At 49.9% G+C, this 18353-nt stretch overlaps 7 protein-coding genes across 7 annotated transcripts; 3 read left to right on the plus strand and 4 right to left on the minus strand.

Annotated features, from left to right (window-relative positions):
• Positions 1–521: 521 nt before the first annotated feature.
• Positions 522–1717, minus strand: ASPZODRAFT_103993 (hypothetical protein). The gene is made up of 4 exons (XM_022720847.1): positions 1473–1717; positions 1306–1394; positions 1107–1238; positions 522–1034 (listed from the first exon to the last, which is right to left on the minus strand). Exons 1-4 carry the CDS (start codon positions 1523–1525, stop codon positions 859–861), a joined length of 450 nt encoding a protein of 149 aa, XP_022577609.1. The 5' UTR covers positions 1526–1717; the 3' UTR covers positions 522–858.
• A 442-nt stretch (positions 1718–2159) lies between these two features.
• On the plus strand, positions 2160–6779 carry ASPZODRAFT_1216940 (hypothetical protein). Its single transcript, XM_022721300.1, has one exon. It carries the CDS (start codon positions 2335–2337, stop codon positions 6691–6693), a length of 4359 nt encoding a protein of 1452 aa, XP_022577610.1. The 5' UTR covers positions 2160–2334; the 3' UTR covers positions 6694–6779.
• An 83-nt stretch (positions 6780–6862) lies between these two features.
• On the minus strand, positions 6863–8836 carry ASPZODRAFT_74978 (hypothetical protein; the record flags this gene model as incomplete). Its single annotated transcript, XM_022730010.1, has 7 exons — positions 6863–7276; positions 7340–7470; positions 7550–7922; positions 7982–8361; positions 8423–8579; positions 8638–8696; positions 8758–8836. The coding sequence occupies 7 exons, from the start codon at positions 8834–8836 to the stop codon at positions 6863–6865; spliced, it is 1593 nt and encodes a 530-aa protein (XP_022577611.1).
• Positions 8837–10061: 1225 nt separating this feature from the next.
• ASPZODRAFT_74919 (hypothetical protein) lies at positions 10062–11047 on the minus strand (the record flags this gene model as incomplete). Its single annotated transcript, XM_022730003.1, has 2 exons — positions 10062–10439; positions 10610–11047. The coding sequence occupies 2 exons, from the start codon at positions 11045–11047 to the stop codon at positions 10062–10064; spliced, it is 816 nt and encodes a 271-aa protein (XP_022577612.1).
• Positions 11048–12215: 1168 nt separating this feature from the next.
• On the plus strand, positions 12216–14498 carry ASPZODRAFT_104002 (hypothetical protein; the record flags this gene model as incomplete). The annotated part of the gene is made up of 11 exons (XM_022720848.1): positions 12216–12441; positions 12523–12596; positions 12702–12922; positions 12982–13038; positions 13099–13279; positions 13332–13555; positions 13620–13766; positions 13822–13878; positions 13959–14092; positions 14144–14216; positions 14268–14498. 11 exons carry the CDS (start codon positions 12216–12218, stop codon positions 14329–14331), a joined length of 1458 nt encoding a protein of 485 aa, XP_022577613.1. The 3' UTR covers positions 14332–14498.
• A 229-nt stretch (positions 14499–14727) lies between these two features.
• Positions 14728–16814, minus strand: ASPZODRAFT_104005 (hypothetical protein). The gene is made up of 3 exons (XM_022720849.1): positions 16701–16814; positions 14960–16630; positions 14728–14888 (listed from the first exon to the last, which is right to left on the minus strand). The coding sequence occupies exons 1-3, from the start codon at positions 16714–16716 to the stop codon at positions 14827–14829; spliced, it is 1749 nt and encodes a 582-aa protein (XP_022577614.1). The 5' UTR covers positions 16717–16814; the 3' UTR covers positions 14728–14826.
• A 132-nt stretch (positions 16815–16946) lies between these two features.
• Positions 16947–18070, plus strand: ASPZODRAFT_136657 (hypothetical protein). The gene is made up of 7 exons (XM_022724106.1): positions 16947–16995; positions 17080–17136; positions 17194–17443; positions 17500–17576; positions 17641–17766; positions 17834–17878; positions 17933–18070. The coding sequence occupies exons 2-7, from the start codon at positions 17134–17136 to the stop codon at positions 17939–17941; spliced, it is 510 nt and encodes a 169-aa protein (XP_022577615.1). The 5' UTR covers positions 16947–16995; positions 17080–17133; the 3' UTR covers positions 17942–18070.
• The last annotated feature ends 283 nt before the right edge of the window (positions 18071–18353 follow it).

Here is an 18353-nt window from a genome sequence, read left to right on the forward strand (position 1 = left end):
AGCTCCTTGGTCTTATCCCAGGTGAATGCATATCAGCCTATCACTACTGTATAAGCATACAAGTCTCAGTGGTGTGAAGAAGTGTAAGAGGGATGAAACAAACAGAAGGAAAGCTAGAAAGACAGATATAAGAGGAATAACACAGTTTGAAGTTTGAAGTTTTACAGCACCCAGCCGCCAAAATATTCCTACAAGTGAGTGAATGCTGTACCAAGACGATATACCAGCATCTTGTAGATGTTTTTTATTTTATGTATACTATGCAATGAGCAAGTGTTTATACTACTTTTAACTATCCTCAGAGAAGCTAGGACACTCAATCTCAGTATACCCTGTGCTTCAAAAATAGGTAAAGGATGTTCTGTTCATACCTGCAGCTGAAGTGAGAAAATAACTGTTGAGGACCAGTGGCCTGCTTTACCTCAACTGTTTTTAAAAAGGCAGAAATCCACGTTTTGAAAGGATTCTACAACAGACACCGTAAGTTTTAGGGACTACGCCGAGCAAGAACATCTCAAAATCTCAAGATAAACGAGGCAGCGTTGTCTAGTCTAGATAGGATCCAAATGATTATCTCAACGCCCAGAAAACGCCCAAAGGGCGGATGGGATTTTAGAAGGTGATTGACCAGGCGAATTGACCCGTATCAGTGAAAGGGAATTCTCGTGTTTTATGTTGGGAGAAAAGCCAGCACCTGTTCTCGAGGCTCTGGATCTGTCGACGGTATACCAGGATGTGGTTGCAGATGATTTCGGCTACCCAACCAGCAGAAGGGTTTTGAATAGCCAAGATCCCCGTTTCATGATCATGTCATAATGTGTGTTTATTTGTCGTATCAGTTCGTATTGTATTTCAAATCTAAGTCATAGCATGGGTTCTAGTCCACTCTTTCGCCGTCTGTATCGCCGCTGGCTCATCCTCTTTCCAACGCTGGGCGACATCATTCGCCAGTGGGTCGTCGGGGTTGGGCGCACCCAAAAGAGCCTGAATCGACAGCAAAATTGTGCGAATCTGAAGGGCCGGGGACCAGTTATCTTTGAGCGAGAGGCATTAGCAAGAAATCAAGAGAGATAGGGGCGATAGCTATCACCACAGGGAGCTCTTACTCTTCAAAACATCCAAGCAGATTCTTCCCAGTCGGTCAATGTTAGGGTGATAGATCCTAGTAAGAAACCGAATCTTGGGAGGAGTCATAGGGTAGTCTTCCGGCAAGAACAACTCGAGTCTGAAAATGCCGCCTGTGACCGGATAAGCTACTGTCGACCCGCTAGATCTAGAGTGACGAGAGAGAAAAAAAAGAAATACCTTCATATGGTGACTGAGCAGGCCCGTGGATCGTCACGTCAAAATACCGCAAGTTATCTTCATGAGGCACCGCGTTGATACCGGGGACCCTGACAAACAAAACAGTAAATCTCATCAGTAATCAAAGGAAACCTCGAGACTAAATTAGTTTGTAGAACAGCACTTACGGTTCCGCCATAAGGCGTTCGGTCTCCTTAATGATTCTCTTTGGTAAAGCCATGCTCGCGTGTTGAAGGCTTTATCTATAGCACTCGTTCGACGGATGGGACCGAAGGCGTGGGGGAAATTTATGCCCCTCAAACTGGTACTTCCGATTCCCTGCGATTCTTCACTTTAGCTTGTTGCCAAACAATCGATCCAATGTCAGGAATCGACAAATCCACAGATACGGACTCGTACCTAAAGTCAAAACGCCCGGAAACAGAACAAAAATGCCAAAGTAAGGCGCTCGTGAGCAAGATGTGACTTTATTGAACGAGGGGCTGCGTCGGTGGTCCCCTAGCCGACCCGTACCGCACGCACCAAAGACACATCCGGTGACGCATAGAAACCATCCGCGCAGCCTCATCATCTCTCGCATTTGAAATGAGCTCCACAGGGCAATTGCGGAGATCTCCATCAACTTCCAAGCTGCTGGGCCAGCCGTTCTGCGATTTCTATATCAATATTCTACAGGTAAGTGTAGACTAAAGTTCAATTGATTGAATGGAATGGTTAAGCTGATGTTTCTGACAGCAAATAGGGAACCAAACTTGATTATGAGCCAATTGTCCTTGCGAATCCCGTCGATTGATACCCTTGCGATCAGCCTGGGTATTACGCTGTATCAAGTTAAGAAGGCTTGCTGATCGAACGAGATGGGAGCGTTAGCTCGGGTACACGAATCCCCCCCAACAATATCTTCATATCCGGTTACTGTCCTTTGAAGATCCCGTCGAGCACTTTTCCTTCGAGAAAAACCAACGTCAAACGGAAGGACCTGGATCACAGCGGACGACGGTGGCGAACACCGCACCTAGTCCTGCAAACATGCCGAGCTCAATGGGGACAAGGCCGCTGACGTCGGCTTTTGAGAGCCCGACATTTGGGGAAGATAGCTCTTTCCGCGTGGAACAACCTGTTGGATCCATGTCCATATCACCATGCGGCCGCGACGTGGTACTTGCGTCCAAAGAGGGGTTGCATGTCATTGACCTTGACTCGCCATATTCCCCACCTCGGTATCTTCCTCATCATACCCCGTGGGAGGTTGCGGACGTCCAATGGTCTCCTTTCGCTGCTCGTGACTACTGGGTGGTGAGCACGTCGAACCAGAAAGCGTTGGTGTGGAATCTGGCCATGAAGACCTGGCAGAACTCCATCGAATATGTTCTTCACGCCCACTCGCGAGCCATCACTGATATTAACTTCCACGCTCACCATCCAGATGTCCTGGCGACTTGTGCGGTGGATAGCTTTGTGCATTGCTGGGATCTTCGAGTCCCCGCCAGGCCTGCAATCTCCTTCTCTGACTGGTTTGCTGGCGCCACCCAAGTCAAATGGAATAGACAAGACCCACACGTCATTGCGAGCTCTCATGATAGATTTCTCCGAATCTGGGATGACAGAATGGGTGCTTCTCCTTTACGATCCATTGAAGCTCACACAACCAAGATCTACGGTCTTGACTGGAATAGAGTTCGACCTGGCGCCCTTGTAACCTGCTCGCTGGACAAAACTATCAAGTTCTGGGATTATACTGTCGAATGCGAAGTACCCGAAAAGCTCATCAAAACCCCATTTCCTGTATGGCGTGCAAGAAATACCCCCTTCGGCTGGGGCGTATTGGCAATGCCTCAAAGGGGTAATAGTGATCTTCACCTGTATAGTCGCAGGGTTGCGGAAGATAGCGGCGCTGGTTCAGACTTACCGTTGGTCCATAGCTTTCCAGGCCACAAAGGCCAGGTGAAAGAGTTTCTTTGGAGAGCCCGGGGTGGTGTGTCGGATGGGGTCGACCACCGCGAATTTCAGCTAGTAACCTGGGGAACAGACAGGGAGCTTCGTTTACACCGCGTCGACCCAGATATTCTAAAGCGTGTCGGTTATGAGAAAGGAAAATCTTTTATATCTACCTTGAATGTCACCCGCCGAGGTGCCGTTTACAAGAGCTTTCGTGACGAAAACACTGAACCCGAATTTGATGAAGTCGGGTCCCCCTTCTTACCCGGTCTTCAATCTCCAAACCAAAGTTCAATCTCAGGTGCCAAGGGCATGACTACTATCTCGATGCCTTACTCGCGAGGTTGGACTCAAAGCGGCCATTCTGATCTCGGAGTCGGTATGCGAGGTAGGTCCAGATTCAGAGCCGATACAAACCCGATCACCTGGATGCGTGGTGTCAAGATATCCGGATGGGATATTGAAACACTCGGCGATGAGATCTCGCATGTCGGCGAGAAATTCACAAAGGTTGCCTTTGACTCCGTGGACGTTAAACAGCGGAAGGCGACTATCTCTCTGCATGGACCTTGGGCTCCGGACGGTAGCTCACTTTTTCTGAAAGTGGATATCAAATTTCCTTCCGACTATCCTAAATCTTCTGTTCCCACATTTGGGATTCAAAAGACAGCTGCCGTTACCGATCAACTGTCGACGAAGATCATCTCCGACATGATAAAAATCGCAGAGACTTATCTTTCTCGCCAACGTGGTTGTTTGGAAGGTGTCGTTCGGTATCTTCTTGGCGAGAGTAGTCTGGAAGATAGCGTTGCGTGGATAATGAGTGAAACTACAGAAACAGTCAAATCTCCAATCAATGGTGTTCTCGGCGGAGAAGAATCCAGTGATGAGGACGAGGTCGGGTTGTCTCATAGCCAGGATCTGGGAATGAGTTCGGAACTCCTGCTTCCAGTTAATGCCAACGTTATGGTCCCCGTGGCCAAGGCTTGTGGTGCACTCTGGGCGCCAGACGGTCGCTTGGTGTGCTTTTTCCCGCCCAAGCGAGATAAGTCTATCGATGTTTTGGACGCCCTCGGCCTCAGGGAAATGACCAGGCTGTCAAGATCAGATAAGGTTTTCGAGGGGTTTGGGCGTTTTCAGACAGGCTCTCCTGGACCGAAAATAACGGGGACTATTGCAAGCACTGATGATGGCGCTTCTGACTACTCGGACGACTCCTACGCTGAATCATCCAGTTCTTCAGGATCATCTGACATCTTATCCGGACTGCAAAGCCGCTTCCCAGCGCCACCGACATGGCGTAGCGCTGGAAGTTTTGGGTTTCATCGACCAAGATCTACCGATAATTCGCAAAGGTCGACGGCCGGCGCTGTGACTGTGAAATCCGAGGCCCCGTACAACATCGTGTACATATACGACTTCAATTATCTCCTGCCAGCAAAGAAGGAACTTGCGAGCAAGTACCGTATCTGCGGGAAAGGGACAGACGTCTGTGCACATAACGCTGCCGTGGCTCTTGATGCAGGCTATCCGGACTTGGCTCAAGTTTGGGGCCTGGTTAAACTCATCCTGCACAATCAAACCACGGCCCTGCCTTATCAATCCTTGGAACTTTTTGATCGTCGTGGTATATCAAGCACGCGGAAGGACAGTGCAGTTGACGTAAGCTACGATCTAGCCAACCATGACCAGTGTCAGCAATTAGCGGCAAGTGGTGCTATACAGTGGGGAGATCATCCTTTCGGGGGCCGCTGGCTGATACCAGCACTCTTGAGCCATTTTGAGCGGATCGGTGATATTCAGATGGTAGCGATGCTATCCTGTGTCCTCCATGAAATCAATTCGGGACTACGCAAGGATCAACGTCAGGATAAAACCCCGTCCAAGCGTATGGAGCAGCATTCTTTTACTCTGGATTTGTATTCAGGCCATACAACCACCTATAGCAGATCACAAGCAGTCACGCCGCTCACAGCTACGCCGAAAGAAAGCCATACAACCCCCATCACATACGGCTCAGGGCGCTCCTCTTCCGAATTGCTAAGAGTTGACTCAACACCCCCATATTCGACAGGCACAACACCTCCATTGACATCCAGAGCTACTACGGATCGGAGGTTCCATAGTCACAATGTCTCTATTGCAGCCTCCCCTGACCAGCAATCCCAGCCGAGGAGCGGATCTGGATTTGGATCGGTCCTAGCATCGTCTCTTTCTCGATCATTTACATTTGGACCATCCTCTGCGTCTCCTCCCACCACCCTTTTAAACAAGAAAAAGGTCACCCCGAATGGGAGTCCGAACACCGGACCTCCTGGTGTCTGGACCACTGGTGCCTTTGCTGGAAAACCAGTGTCTGCAGTCCCCGATTACCTGACGGCATCTAGTGCTGTGGCTTCACACACCCACTCTGATACTGAAAGTGAAAGACCTGACCAAGCGGGAAAGAAGCCTGTGCGACTCAAGGTCAGTTTTAAGAACCTGGACTCGTTCGACAATGATGGCCACGCCCACAATTCATTTCTTGACCCCAGCAAAGAGAGGCTGTATCAATCATACCGTACTGCATACGCCGATTTACTTTTCATCTGGGATCTCCCCGTGCAGCGTAGCGAGGTGCTGAAAATTGGGGGGGCCACCGATAGCCCCGGCAAGCGAGGAAATAGGCACAGTTCTCGTGCGTCGCTGTCGCTTCCGTCCTCTGGCGCTAGAGCCTTGCTTCCTACCATCCTTGATTCGCATGACCAGACTTTGGGGATACAACGTCATTGTCCGCAATGTGGTGAACCTCTGCACCTGTCTATATTCTCTACCCCTATTGCTGCAGGGCGGAATTCGAAACAACGGACAATCAAAACAAACACACCCGCTGTCGTGTGTCCCAATTGCAAACCTTCGAAACCAAAGCCTGTCAAACTGCCCTGCGTGATCTGCGGCGAGGTAGTGGAGGGGATGCTTATTCCATGCCTGAGTTGTGGCCATGTGTGCTGCTTCGATTGCCATCGCATCTGGTTCTCGAAGAGCTACGAGTTGTCTGAGAATGAACCCGGTGGTAACTCTACGCCTGGGAAGGGGGCTACTGACCAAGACTTCCAGCACTGTCCCAGTGGCTGCGGCTGCCGTTGCTCAGAACACGTTGTCATCGATCTCCCTGTCGGCTGGTTCGCCCCGTCTCCAGCAGACCCAGGGAAGGAGAATAGCCAGCAGCCATCAGTCAAACATCGAAACCGGCGGCCTGAGATCCGCCCTGTGGACCGAGCCGTTCCTGCCACCGGCCACCACGAAGATGAACCGGAACCATGGCAAGCATCACCGTTCGCATCCCTCGCGAAGGGGTTCGGAGGCGGGTTGAACCGGGGTCCGCCGCAGAGAGAAGAAAAGAGGAAACCACGCACTGGGCTCACTGCGGTCAACAGGAAGACACCCCTTAGCCAGGTGGAAACAAGATAATTGTGTAGTACAGGTAGTTTGTGTGGATTTTGGAGTCTTTTTTGGGGGGGGGGTTTATGCTTTTGGGCCAGTCACAATGATACCATGATCTGTAGTTTATTTTCCAAATTCAAGAAGCATGTCAGTACTATGGTACCACCGAAAACTTCCTCCCTAGTAGTCCTCCGATTCAATGCATCACGACAGCCACATGATCGTCCATATATTTCTCGATATCTCCCAAGAAGCACGCGGCGATGATCGACACACACCCAAAGCCAATACTAGCATAATACACCCACTTGTAACCCTCTGCAAAGGCTATCTGGCCGGCCTTGAGGACGGCCTCGTACGCGGCCGGGTTCCCTGCAATCCCGGGGATGGCTTGCAGCTCCTCAACGAGGGAGGCGGAGGTCAGCTCGATCGCCTCGGTGATGGCCTGTGTGTTTGTGATGTTGAGCTCTGCGACCATGACGTACTCGATGGACGTTTCGAGGATGGGGACGAATTTCGCAATGAAGATGTTGTAGTAGATTGTGTACCCGATGCTGCCGCCAATCACGCGGATGGAGAGGGTGAGGGCCGACATGGTGGCAATCAGATCCTAGCTTTTGATCAGTATACATAGCTTGCAATACGCTTTATTTTCTCTCTCTATATTTCTTACATCAGGACAGACAATGGTGGTAATGATGGAAGCAGGGACAACGATGCCGCCGATACCGAGACCGGCTACAATCAGGATGCCCCAAAGCTGATGTAGGTTATCTGTGCGTGCGATGGACATTGCTCCGCAGCCTGGGAAAGTTAGGATAGACCGGGGGAAAATTGGACATGAGTTTTTTTTTTTTTTTTTTTTTTTTAGAAAAGGACTGACCTGCGGTCATCAAGACACTGCTGATAATCAACAACTCCTTGTTGCGTCCTCTGAGCAGGCTCAGTAGACAGAGCACAATGCAGGCACCGATGAGGATGCCAAAGCCGATGGGCAGGCTGCGCAAGCCGACGGCGGCCGGGGCATGGCCGTATACGTTGAATGACTCTGTGGGCCAGAACATGATCACGGAGAAGAAGTTGGCGCCGGAGATGAAGGTGATGATCAGCGTCATGCCCAGGGTGCGAGCCTCTTGCTTCAGGCGACTGGGGAAAATGGGGTATTTCGTCCCGTAGACTTCCCAGAATCCGAAGGCAACCAGCAGGACGAAGCCGAGAATCAAAGGGACTAGCACGTGTGCAGTCTTCCAGGAGTACTAGAACAGAATCAATACTGAACGAGCGATCGAGGTTTGATGGTTCCCCCTCCTCCTACCTGATATCCTCCCCACTGCATACCAGCCATGAAAAGGATCATGCCGGAGATGCTCAGGAAGCCACCGAGAAAGTCAATCCGCTTGATTATCTCTGCTTTGCTCAGCCCAGTCGAGTTCACTCGAGGCGGGGGTGTGTAGAACAGGACAGTGGTCACCAACCCGACTGCGTTCCACGCTCCGGCAAACGCAGCCACATTGCGCCAGGTGCTGTAGTATGCGATGAGCTGGGCCCACAGAACCGAAGCACAGAAGGGTAAGATGGTGAAGATGAGGACAGCGACATAGAGGCCGCGTTTCCGGGTAGGCGCCATTTCCGACGTCGCAGCCAGCGCGGTCAACTCATTGACGCCAGCACCCGCGCCTGCAATGGCCATCCCACCTAAGGCTGTCAATATGGTATTCTTGCTTCAATATAGCCCGGAAGAAGTTCTAGGTCGTACCGATGAAAACATTCATTGTGTGTGCGGTACCGCAGACGATCATCCCGAGACAGATGAGCGAGGCTCCGATGATGGCAACGTAGCGGCGACCGATTAGATCTGATACTGAACCGACGAACGGACAGACACCTGCCAGGGAGAGAAGATTTGCAAGTACCTAAGAGGAGCAGTTGGTTTGGTTTTCTGAAGAAGAGGCTATAAATCGGCGCACTTACAAACCAGATCCATCGATCTGCACCGCCAATATCCTGATAGATGTATGGGGGAATGCCGCCTAGAAGGCAGATTTAGCACCCGTGATGAGAATGTAGATCACAAAGTGTCAAAGAACTGACCGAAGAGGTAGACCGGGATCTGACTGCCTGTCCACAAGAAGGCCATGGCCGTGAAGCCCATGAAACGATGGAAGGTCATCTATCGAAGCAAGCGTCGGTCAGAAGACAGCCGGCTGGATCTGTCATTCTCTTCACCATCGAGCAGGCTTGAAGAAGAATCACGACGCTTATGCGTTAGATGTCGCCCTTACTGGAGTTTCATGTTCGTGGTCTTCAGCATCGCCATCGATGCGCAATCCCACGACTTCCTCGTGTTGATACCTCTTCGAGCTATGTTCGACATGGTGTACAAGTCCCTTCTCATCAACCTGAGGTTGATCGGCAGGATTTTCGTGATTCATAGCAGGCCAAAATTGGAATTGATCAAGTATTGTGAAATGGATTACAGACACTGGGACCACATCTTTGCAGGTTCCACAAGGGAGGAGGTCTGTCTCTATTATATGGCTTGGAAGCTCATATATGAATGCCCAACAGGGCAAGCCATGCTATCTCAAAACGGAATCAAAGCCAAAAACGGGTGAAAAGACGAAAAGCTACTGCAAGGGATCGCCGATTGTCTTTCGTACAGTCGGCAACAGTGCCATTTTCAGAACAACCGAGGCAAGTTGCAGTCGAAAGGACGTAGTCTTTGCGTCTGATAGCCGGTAGTTGGTGCAGACACCGTCTAGCTCCCACGGGCCACGCGCGAACAGTCGCATCTAATGGCGTTCCGTTGGTGTAATACGCATGGAAAGCCATACGATAGGACGGATGCGGTCTCATTAGGCAGCTGGAAACGTGGAAATACCATTGATCAGCCGAGGAGCAATAAAAGTGCGGGGGAACTCGAAACGCGGGGACAAGAGAACCGTCACGGTGGAGAAAAAAATACGGACCCCCTGCTGCAAGCCATATATGAGTGGCCAATATTGGAGCTTGACGGGTTGTAGTGCCATCCGGGGCATCGTCTAATAGACTTTGAAGGGGGCCTAGGCATTTGATTGATTATCATGCCAAGCCAAGCTCGACCACCATAGGACCATTATTGAACGGTGGCTTGGGCTTTACGGCAGCTCATCAAGTAATCATCGCAGACGGGGAATAAAAAAAAGGTCGCCGGCCATTAGGCTAGAGGAGATGACCGGCAAGAGCCCCTATTCTGACCCAGTCGATGCATTATGCATTGCCGACTAGTCCAGGGCTCTCCATGTTCATTGTATTTTGAGATCCGAGTGCCAGATATATATATTTGAAACCAAAACATTCGGACACCACAAGGATATTATTCGATAGCCCTTAAAGAACGCTTGCATTCCTATCGATCAAAAATTCTCGCCAATACGGTTGAGCTTCAGCGTTTTTGGGACGACAAAAATGCCCGTAGCCTCTGCGCAGAGCTTGCCCGTCAGGTCTCGCACCTCCACCAGTGCGAAAGCCTTGCGATCAGTACTCCGCTCGTGATCAATGGTTGTATGGAAGGTATAGAAGCTGTCCGAGTATACGGGAGCACGGTAGTTGATGGTGAGATTCGCGGTGACCCCTGTTCTCTCAGGGAAATGGCGAACGGCGATACGACCGAGATGCTCGTCGATGACGGTGGCGAGGGCACCGCCATGAACAACTGTCGGCCACCCCTCTAGACCGGGACCAAGAAACGCCACGCCAATGGCACTCTTTTCCTTTTCGTTCCAAAACACTTTCTGTGGCCGGGTTGGTTAGTCCAAGAGATTCCTCGGCTCGGCAGATGAGATATCTGCCTTCGGTACTTGAATTTAGGGATTCATGAATGACAAATAATGTGCTTCCTTCCGACAGCAGAATTTTTTTTTAAAAAAAGAAAAGAACACTTGATATCAGGGGTTCAGCCCACCTGCAAAGCCACGCCCCGACTTCCACGAAGAGACCCCGAGGTCAGTCTGTGCATTCTCTGTTCATCCGTGTAATTCTCGTAAACGCCGCATTCAACATAGTCCGGGTGATCTCGCAGGTCCTTAACAAAAGGCAGGCCGGTTTCAAACACTCGCTTGATGGCCTCTAATTCTCGCGCATCCTCCTCCGATCCTGGAACTGGCGGCGCTGAAACCTTGCTGTCCATCCATTTCCCACACGCCAGCCCCAGACTCGCAAACACAGTCGCATAGAAGAAGCGTCGAGGCCATCTGGACGGTTGTTCGGCGGCGCGCGTCGCGGTGACGCTGCTGGAATAGCATTTCGGAGAGAACCGTTGGACGCCGAGGGGAGGGGTCAAGGCCGGCGGCCTTGCCGCACAGGCTATCCGCGACTGGAGAGCTCGTCGTACAACAGCCATCGCCATCACATTGCAAGCCAAATCACTTGCAATGGGGAAGTTGCGTCTGAAGCAGTGAAGCGGCAAGCCTTGGGCGTGTCACGGTATCTGCGAGCGGGTCACGTGTGGTCACATGATGCGGGTCTTGGCAAGTTTGTATCTTTTACTTCCAGTCCATCATAAGAGCTTTGAAAGACACAAATTAGTAGAAATGGATACCGAGAAGGCTATAGCTAATACAGCTGTAGGTACAGAGATTTACTACTCTAAAGATGACTATAAATATAGCTTATGCAGCTTCTAAAGTTAAATCGTGACTATTCTTTATGGTATATCTTTATTATTTCTTCTCCCTTGCATATCTTCGACCTTCCACAGTATATTATTCGTAGCGAAATTATTGACTGTAGTAAATAGGACTTGGTAGTATCTACTATTGAGTATTGACTCTTGAGTAACTTCAGCACGTGTATCACACGTGGTTAACGTTCATCAGTGTAACATTAGTCAGGCACTTCTCCTACCATCAAGTCCTTCTCTATCTTTAACCTGTCTACAGAGTAATCTATGCTATCACTCGACATGCATATACTGACTATATAGTTAATTAGTACCTATAACTACTAGTAACAATGAACATATTGATGGGATGACATCATTGCCTATAAGTTATGCCATGCTGTGGATATCAAACTGACTAATACAGAGTAACCAACTAACCAGTTATTGCCTAGTAATACTAGCTGTTGCCGGATTGCCGAGTCCCCGATTCATGACTCTTTTCATTCTTACCAGAGATTCTAGATTTCGGTCAAGAAGCCGATCCCCGCTTTATGTAGCAGTTAGTAAGTAACTAGTTAGTAGCAAGCTGATTGATTCATGAAGTGGATGGATTTCCTCATCCTCTCTCCGTTTGTTCAGCAAGACCGACGTTGGATCGTTGAGAATAACTACCACTGCTCAACCAAAGACTAGGCTATAACTAGGTACCTGTTATAAGAATCGATGTTCTACCAGCTCTTTTCTCTAGTTATCTTCCTCCCATCCCAACTTCTAATAAGCGAGTCCCCTCGACTCGGCGTCTTTCCGACTCTTTTTTTCCCTCTTTGTTCAGGGGCGAATTTTTTTCTTCATAGACTAGACACCAGTATTTAGAACTATCACTTTAAACCTGACTTGCTAAATCACCATGGCAAATGGCCTTCCTTCATCACCGTCTCCGGAAGGCACCGACAGCACCCGCTTCACACCAGTGAAGCTCGACCAAGAAGACGCCGAAAAGCCTCCCCGCCGCGATGATGACTCGTCAAAGGATCCGTTCCTCGTCGCGTTCAGCGGGGATGACGACCCTCGAAGCCCTCGGAGCATGTCGAACGCCCGGAAATGGCTGATTGTCATCGTCGCCTCCACGACCAGTCTGAATGTCGCGGCCACCAGCTCGCTGTACAGCGCGGCAGGCTCCCAGCTGAAGCAGCACTTCCATGCGAGCCAGACAGTCGTCACCCTGGGTCTGAGCTTGTTTGTCATCGGGCTTGGATTGGGGCCGATGTTTCTGGCCCCGTTGAGCGAGGTATGCGATGTCAAAAAAAAAAAAAAAAAAGAAGGGGAAATAAAGAAAGGAAAGAAAAAAAAAACGTATTCGACGTATGCTAATCTGTGCTTATCGGTGGTGTAGTTCTACGGCCGAAGACCTGTCTATATCATCTCCATGTTCTTGTTTGTCATCTGGATTATCCCCACGGCTCTCGCGCAGAATCTGGCAACCATCATGATCTCCCGTTTCCTCACCGGCTTCGTGGGCTCGGCCTTTCTCAGCGTCGCCGGAGGCACTGTCGGCGATCTTTTCGATAAGCATAGCTTGGGAGCTCCCATGATGATCTACACGGCGAGTCCATTGTGAGTGATCTGTTCCTGTATTCATCTGGGAGAATCAAGCGTTGACTTGATTTTCACAGTCTTGGTCCAGAACTAGGCCCTATTGTTGGAGGTTTCATCAACTACAACGTCAACTGGTAAGCACAGCAGCACTGCTAGCAGGTTCGGGGATAGAATCGGCCTCTAACCAGATACAGGAGATGGTCGTTCTATGTCTTGATCATGTGGTCCTTCTTCCAGTGGGTGGCGCTCTGCTTCTTCGTCCCGGAGACGTATCACCCTGCCGTACTGCGCAGTCATGCCAGAAAGCTGCGCAAAGAGACAGGAGATGATCGGTACTACGCGGCCATTGAAAAGCTGGATCGGTCCATCATCCAGGTGTGTATTGCAATGGATCGTCAACTCAGGTCTTTCTTCTGACTGTGTTTAGACTATCATCAGATCCTGCTATCGGCCGTTCCTCCTCTTGTTTTTCGAACCCATGTGTCTGTGTCTGTGCCTTTTCTGCGCCGTGCTCCTCGGAGTTCTCTATCTCTTCTTCGAAGCTTTCCCCTTGATTTTCGAAAACAACCATGGTTTCAATCTGTGGCAGGTCGGTCTCAGCTTTCTCGGTCTGACCGTTGGAATGATTCTTGGTGTTTCCACGAACCCACTGTAAGCAACCCCCTTCCCCCTCCCATTTCTCTACAGAGAGAGGAAAAACCGCTGACAATTACAGATTCCAAAAGAATTATATGAAACTCTTGGCTAGACATGAAGCCGAGACGGGAGAAAAGGGTGGCTCAGAACCGGAATATCGTCTTCCTCCTGCAGTTGTGGGAGCTCCCCTTGTCACGATTGGCCTTATGTGGTTCAGCTGGACAACGTACGTTCTGACCATGACATTGCACTACTGACCATTTTACTGAATGGTATTTTAGATATGCTTCTGTCCACTGGATCGTCCCCATTATCGGCAGCACGATCTTTGCTATCGGGTATGTCACTCTACAACGCTGCATGAAAAAAAGAAAAAGAAAATAAAAAACAACCAGCTAATCTGATCCCCCGCTTATAGTCTAGTCATGGTCTTCTCAGGTGCCTTCACCTTCCTGGTAGATGCCTATCCCACGTACGCCGCAAGCGCCCTCGCTGCCAACAGCTTTGCACGAAGCATGTTTGCAGGTGCTTTCCCCCTCTTCGGCACGCCAAGTAAGTCAAAACCATCACCGTGTTGTATGACGATCCTAATACCACGTCCAGTGTATAAAAACCTCGGATACGAGTGGGCATCCTTCCTACTTACGATGATCACCGTCTGCCTGCTTCCATTTCCGTATGCATCCTCTCGGCTCGATCTGAGAAACACAAGGCTGATAAACCACAGGTATATCTTTTACAAGTACGGGAAACGAATCCGTCAGAGAAGCAAGTTCGCTACATCAATATAAAGACGGCTCACGACTGAACTTAAACTGAAACGAAAATTAAAAGCACGACGACTACCGTAAAGTCGAGTCTATTCCAGACTTGACCATCCAACACTACGATCACGCATTCGCATGACAGCGCTGGGATTTCATTTTTTTTTTTTTTTCATTTCCATCTTCCTTGAAATAATTTCGGTTGCAATAATAGATAGACATGTTCATGCAGGTATTAGCGTCTATGGATATACCTTGTGTATATTTGAAATAGGTGTATATACTTTTAACCTCTTGAATCTTAATAGTACACATTGGGAATTAGAGTATAAGGTTGACTGGAGTACATGCATCGATGCTTCGACAGCAACTAAGGCAATACGTTTAGGTGTAAACTCATACGGAACTGATGAAAAAGTATTTCCAGTGTTATATTCATGATCTAGACTCGTCTAACATTATCATGTTCTTCTCATTCCTTGTGCTGAATGTCGGCACACATGCCTACCCCTACCTAGGTACCTATTCCATGGTGGGCAGGTCGATCGCACGGTAGAGCAAAATCAACGCGGAGTGGGATTCACCTGATAAGATTCCTAGTTAGCAGAGAGTTTTTGAATTTGAAAACCCCAGGTTTGAGTTTGATAGAACTTACCACCGCCCGCAAGAGTCTCGATCTTCTCTGCGTCCACCTCGGTGACTTTGTCGTCGTTGAACCACCACCATTTCTCCTCCTCTTCTTCCCGTCGCTTCTTGCCCGGCTGCGCGGGGTCCTCGACAGCCTTGCCTCGCTTCTTGATGTACGCCGTGTAGTGTCCGCTGTCGGCACTGGCGCCTTGGTGGGTGATCACACCCCTGAGCTCGTAGAGACCAGAGGTGTTGGCCCCGGCGTCGGCGGCCATCTTCTGGTCAACAAGCTCGAACAGTTCCTTCTTGGCGGCCTGGATCGATGCAGCCATCTCGGCTTCGTACTCTGCGTCAGTCTTGAAGGGGACATCCGTCATCGTGGCGTCGCCGTCTTTCTCGGTGCCTTTGCTCTTGCTGGCCTCCTTGCGTTCCTCCGCAGCTTTCTTCTTCTGCATAGGCTCCAGGCTCGCTTCCTGCTCGGGTTCCTCCTCGTGCTGGCGTGCCAGCTTCTGACGCTTACGCGCCCGTTCGACATCCAATTCATCTTTGCGGATCTCTCGCACCTTATCTCTCACGGGGATAAGCTGCTTCTGAAGCTCTTCTGAACAGAACTCCACTGCGTCCAGCTCAGCAGGGAAGGTGACCTTGCGCATGATCTTTGCCTTCTTCTGGGTCTCGCGCTTCCAGAAGAATCGGACAAAGTGCACCGTCAGATACTTGGGCAGCCGCGCAATGCGCGACTGCTTCGTATAGATGGCATTGCGGTCTAGAGTAGGGGACTGTTTCTCAATCTTCTCCTCTAAGCCTGCCATGATACCGTCGCGCAGGTGGTTCGTTTCCTTTCCGATATGGCAGTCTAGCTTGTAGAAAACGTCGGAAGTGGTCGTTGGTTCCTCTCCCACCTCCTTGGCAGCCGGGTCATCACATTCAATCACTGATTGGAATTTCCCAGCAAGATACCGGTCGATGAACGACACCTCAGCAGCCGCGTCTCCCTTCCCGTCTTTGATCTTCAAGTTGTTCCGCAGCTGCGCCACGATCTGTGACCAGGCTTCCTCGGCGTCTTGTTGAGCATAACCGTGTCCATTTCGATCCTGTTGGGCAAACTGGGGAAAAGCGTTTCGGAGGGCATTGAGGAACATGAGGGGAGGGATACCCTCCTGCGTCTCGGACATTTGCTTGAACAGATCCCGCAGAGAAGCTGTCAGATCCATCGAACCCAGACCGCCGAGGCCGAAGCTGCTAATATCGGAAAGACGAGACGAGCCAATCGCATCCTGCGCAGGCCGATACTTCTGAAGCTCCTCCTCCAGCTCCGGGACACTTCTCAGAGTTTGAAGAGTGGAGTTGAGATAGCAAGTGTTTCCCAGATTCTGAAGGCCGGCTGGAGTAGCTCCGTCCGCCTTTGCAGCTTCTGCCTCTGTCATATCCTCCAGGAATTTAACTGCCTCCTTCGGTCGTCCTAGATCGGATGCTCCTTGTCCTCCAGAGGGCGTGCCCATCATCATGAACGTCTGGCCTGGCTTCACGTTCAGACTAGCCAAAGGGGTGTCATCTTTCAGCTGGCCACCTTTGACCAAGATCTTCTGCCGTTCGGGCTCGACACCGGTCAGGGAGTAAAGTTGGAACTTGAAGGTTTCGCCGTTCGAGGTCGGGTCAAGCTCAACCTCATGGCGCTTGCCCTGGTGCTTGACGATGACTGTGTTTTGGCGGTCAGCTAACATGGCCAGGAACGCGGGGAAAGACGCAGTATCAAGCATTCTTCATACCTGGTATCGAAGCCATAGTGATCAAGCTTCTTGAACACGCTTAGATCGAACTTCCAAACAGCTCCTGTCGGTTGAGAAAGAGAGTGTACGTAACCAGTTTCTGCCTTCGCTGTCACGGTTCCTGGAGTCGTGGGGCAAATAATACAAACAATGCAAACATAGCGACATCATCCAGGACCAGTTGACCGCCTTCGGGTAGGTACAACGACGTACGTAGAGCCATCCCACCGTGTTGAGCAACCCCTCAACCTGTCTTTTGCGGATTGCTGGCGTGCGACGTTTATGTTTGGCTTAGGTATGTCTTTGAAACCATGGAGAGCTGGTGCTCGTTCCGCTGGCGAGATCTCCCCTCAATTTGGCGATGTTGACCGCTCCGCAGCCGAGACCACGACAACAATCATCGGAGCCTAGGTAGTCTCCGGTACTCCACGTCATGGTAAGATGAGCCGAGGAATCAATGGGTATGCCTCTCTTCTAACTGACGATGCGGTAGTCTCAATCACTGCGTCCCTACCTTCAATGCGTTCGATCTTCTCTGACCGCGGCGCTTGCGATATCCAACTTCGCGTCGCAGACGGCTGAGAGGCACAATGTCCCGGAGATTGAAGCCGCCAGCTCGCCTGAAGTCCTCCTGAACCCCCTGACGATTTCTCGCAATGAGAACGAGAAGGTTCTCATTGAACCGAGTGTCAACAGTGTCCGTGTCAGCATCCGAATAAAGCAGGCCGATGAGATTGAGCACAGTACAGTTTTGACCCTTTTCAATGAGCATCATTTGATTTTGATGCTGACTTCTTAGTTCTCGTTCATAAATTCACTCGATTCCTGACGCAACGAGCGGAATCCTTCTTCATTCTGCGGAGGAAGCCAGTCAAGGTCTGCAATCGCCGCTCTCTTTCCGAGGAACCCCGCCAAGAAGATAGATCTGACGAGTATATAGGGCTATGACATCTCCTTCCTTATCACCAACTTCCACACAGAGTCTATGTTAAAACATAAACTAGTCGATTTCGTCATTGAGTTCCAAGAGGAGGTGGATAAGGAAATCTCAGAGATGAAGCTCTTCGTAAGTTTGCCGAGTTATTTCCATGTTGATACGTGTACTCTGTAAGCTAATAACTTTGATTCAACAGCTGAACGCTCGTGCTCGTTTCGTTGCAGAGTCTTTCCTGACACCGGTAAGACAAATCTCCATTCGTTCCATTATCACGGAGCCTAACGTACCTGTCTAGTTTGACTAAATAGTTTACCTCTGGTTTCCATGTCGACAAATTATGACGGCTTTGACTCTCTTTTCAAGTCTGTACAGATGCCTTAGGCTAGTAACGAAGATCGTACAATTTCAAAGTTAAATAATCTTGTGTTTTCAGTGCTTTTATACCATAAAAACTTTTAACCGCAACAGGGAGCAATCTGACTCAAGTATCTCAAGGGTTGGACCCTTTTTCTGATAGTTATCTGCTGGAATGGAGGTTTGATATTCCCCTTTTTTTAGTTAACTCGAGGCTAATTATGTAGCGGCTCGTCTTTTCCGGCCCCTGTCTTGTAATATCCGAGGGATATCTCGAATAAATAAGTCTCAGCCACACGAGCTACAGTGAATAGAGCTCTGTTATCCAGTCAATATACCTTCCCTGAAGAACAATATGGCTA

Source organism: Penicilliopsis zonata, assembly GCF_001890105.1.
Source record: "Penicilliopsis zonata CBS 506.65 unplaced genomic scaffold ASPZOscaffold_21, whole genome shotgun sequence".
NCBI classification, from domain to species: Eukaryota; Fungi; Ascomycota; class Eurotiomycetes; order Eurotiales; family Aspergillaceae; genus Penicilliopsis; species Penicilliopsis zonata.

Bases quoted from the DNA above. Each gene is read 5' to 3' on its own strand.
- ASPZODRAFT_103993 (XM_022720847.1), bottom strand. From the start codon at position 1,525: ATGGCTTTACCAAAGAGAATCATTAAGGAGACCGAACGCCTTATGGCG. The intron at 1,395-1,472 runs GTAAGTGCTGTT...TTTGTTTGTCAG, and splicing joins GAACGCCTTATGGCGGAACC to GGTCCCCGGTATCAACGCGG. The intron at 1,035-1,106 runs GTAAGAGCTCCC...TCTCGCTCAAAG, and splicing joins CTGCTTGGATGTTTTGAAGA to ATAACTGGTCCCCGGCCCTT.
- ASPZODRAFT_1216940 (XM_022721300.1), top strand. From the start codon at position 2,335: ATGCCGAGCTCAATGGGGACAAGGCCGCTGACGTCGGCTTTTGAGAGC.
- ASPZODRAFT_104005 (XM_022720849.1), bottom strand. The intron at 14,889-14,959 runs GTAAGTTCTATC...GAATCTTATCAG, and splicing joins CGAGACTCTTGCGGGCGGTG to GTGAATCCCACTCCGCGTTG.
- ASPZODRAFT_136657 (XM_022724106.1), top strand. The intron at 17,577-17,640 runs GTCTGCAATCGC...ACGAGTATATAG, and splicing joins TGCGGAGGAAGCCAGTCAAG to GGCTATGACATCTCCTTCCT. The intron at 17,767-17,833 runs GTAAGTTTGCCG...TTGATTCAACAG, and splicing joins TCTCAGAGATGAAGCTCTTC to CTGAACGCTCGTGCTCGTTT.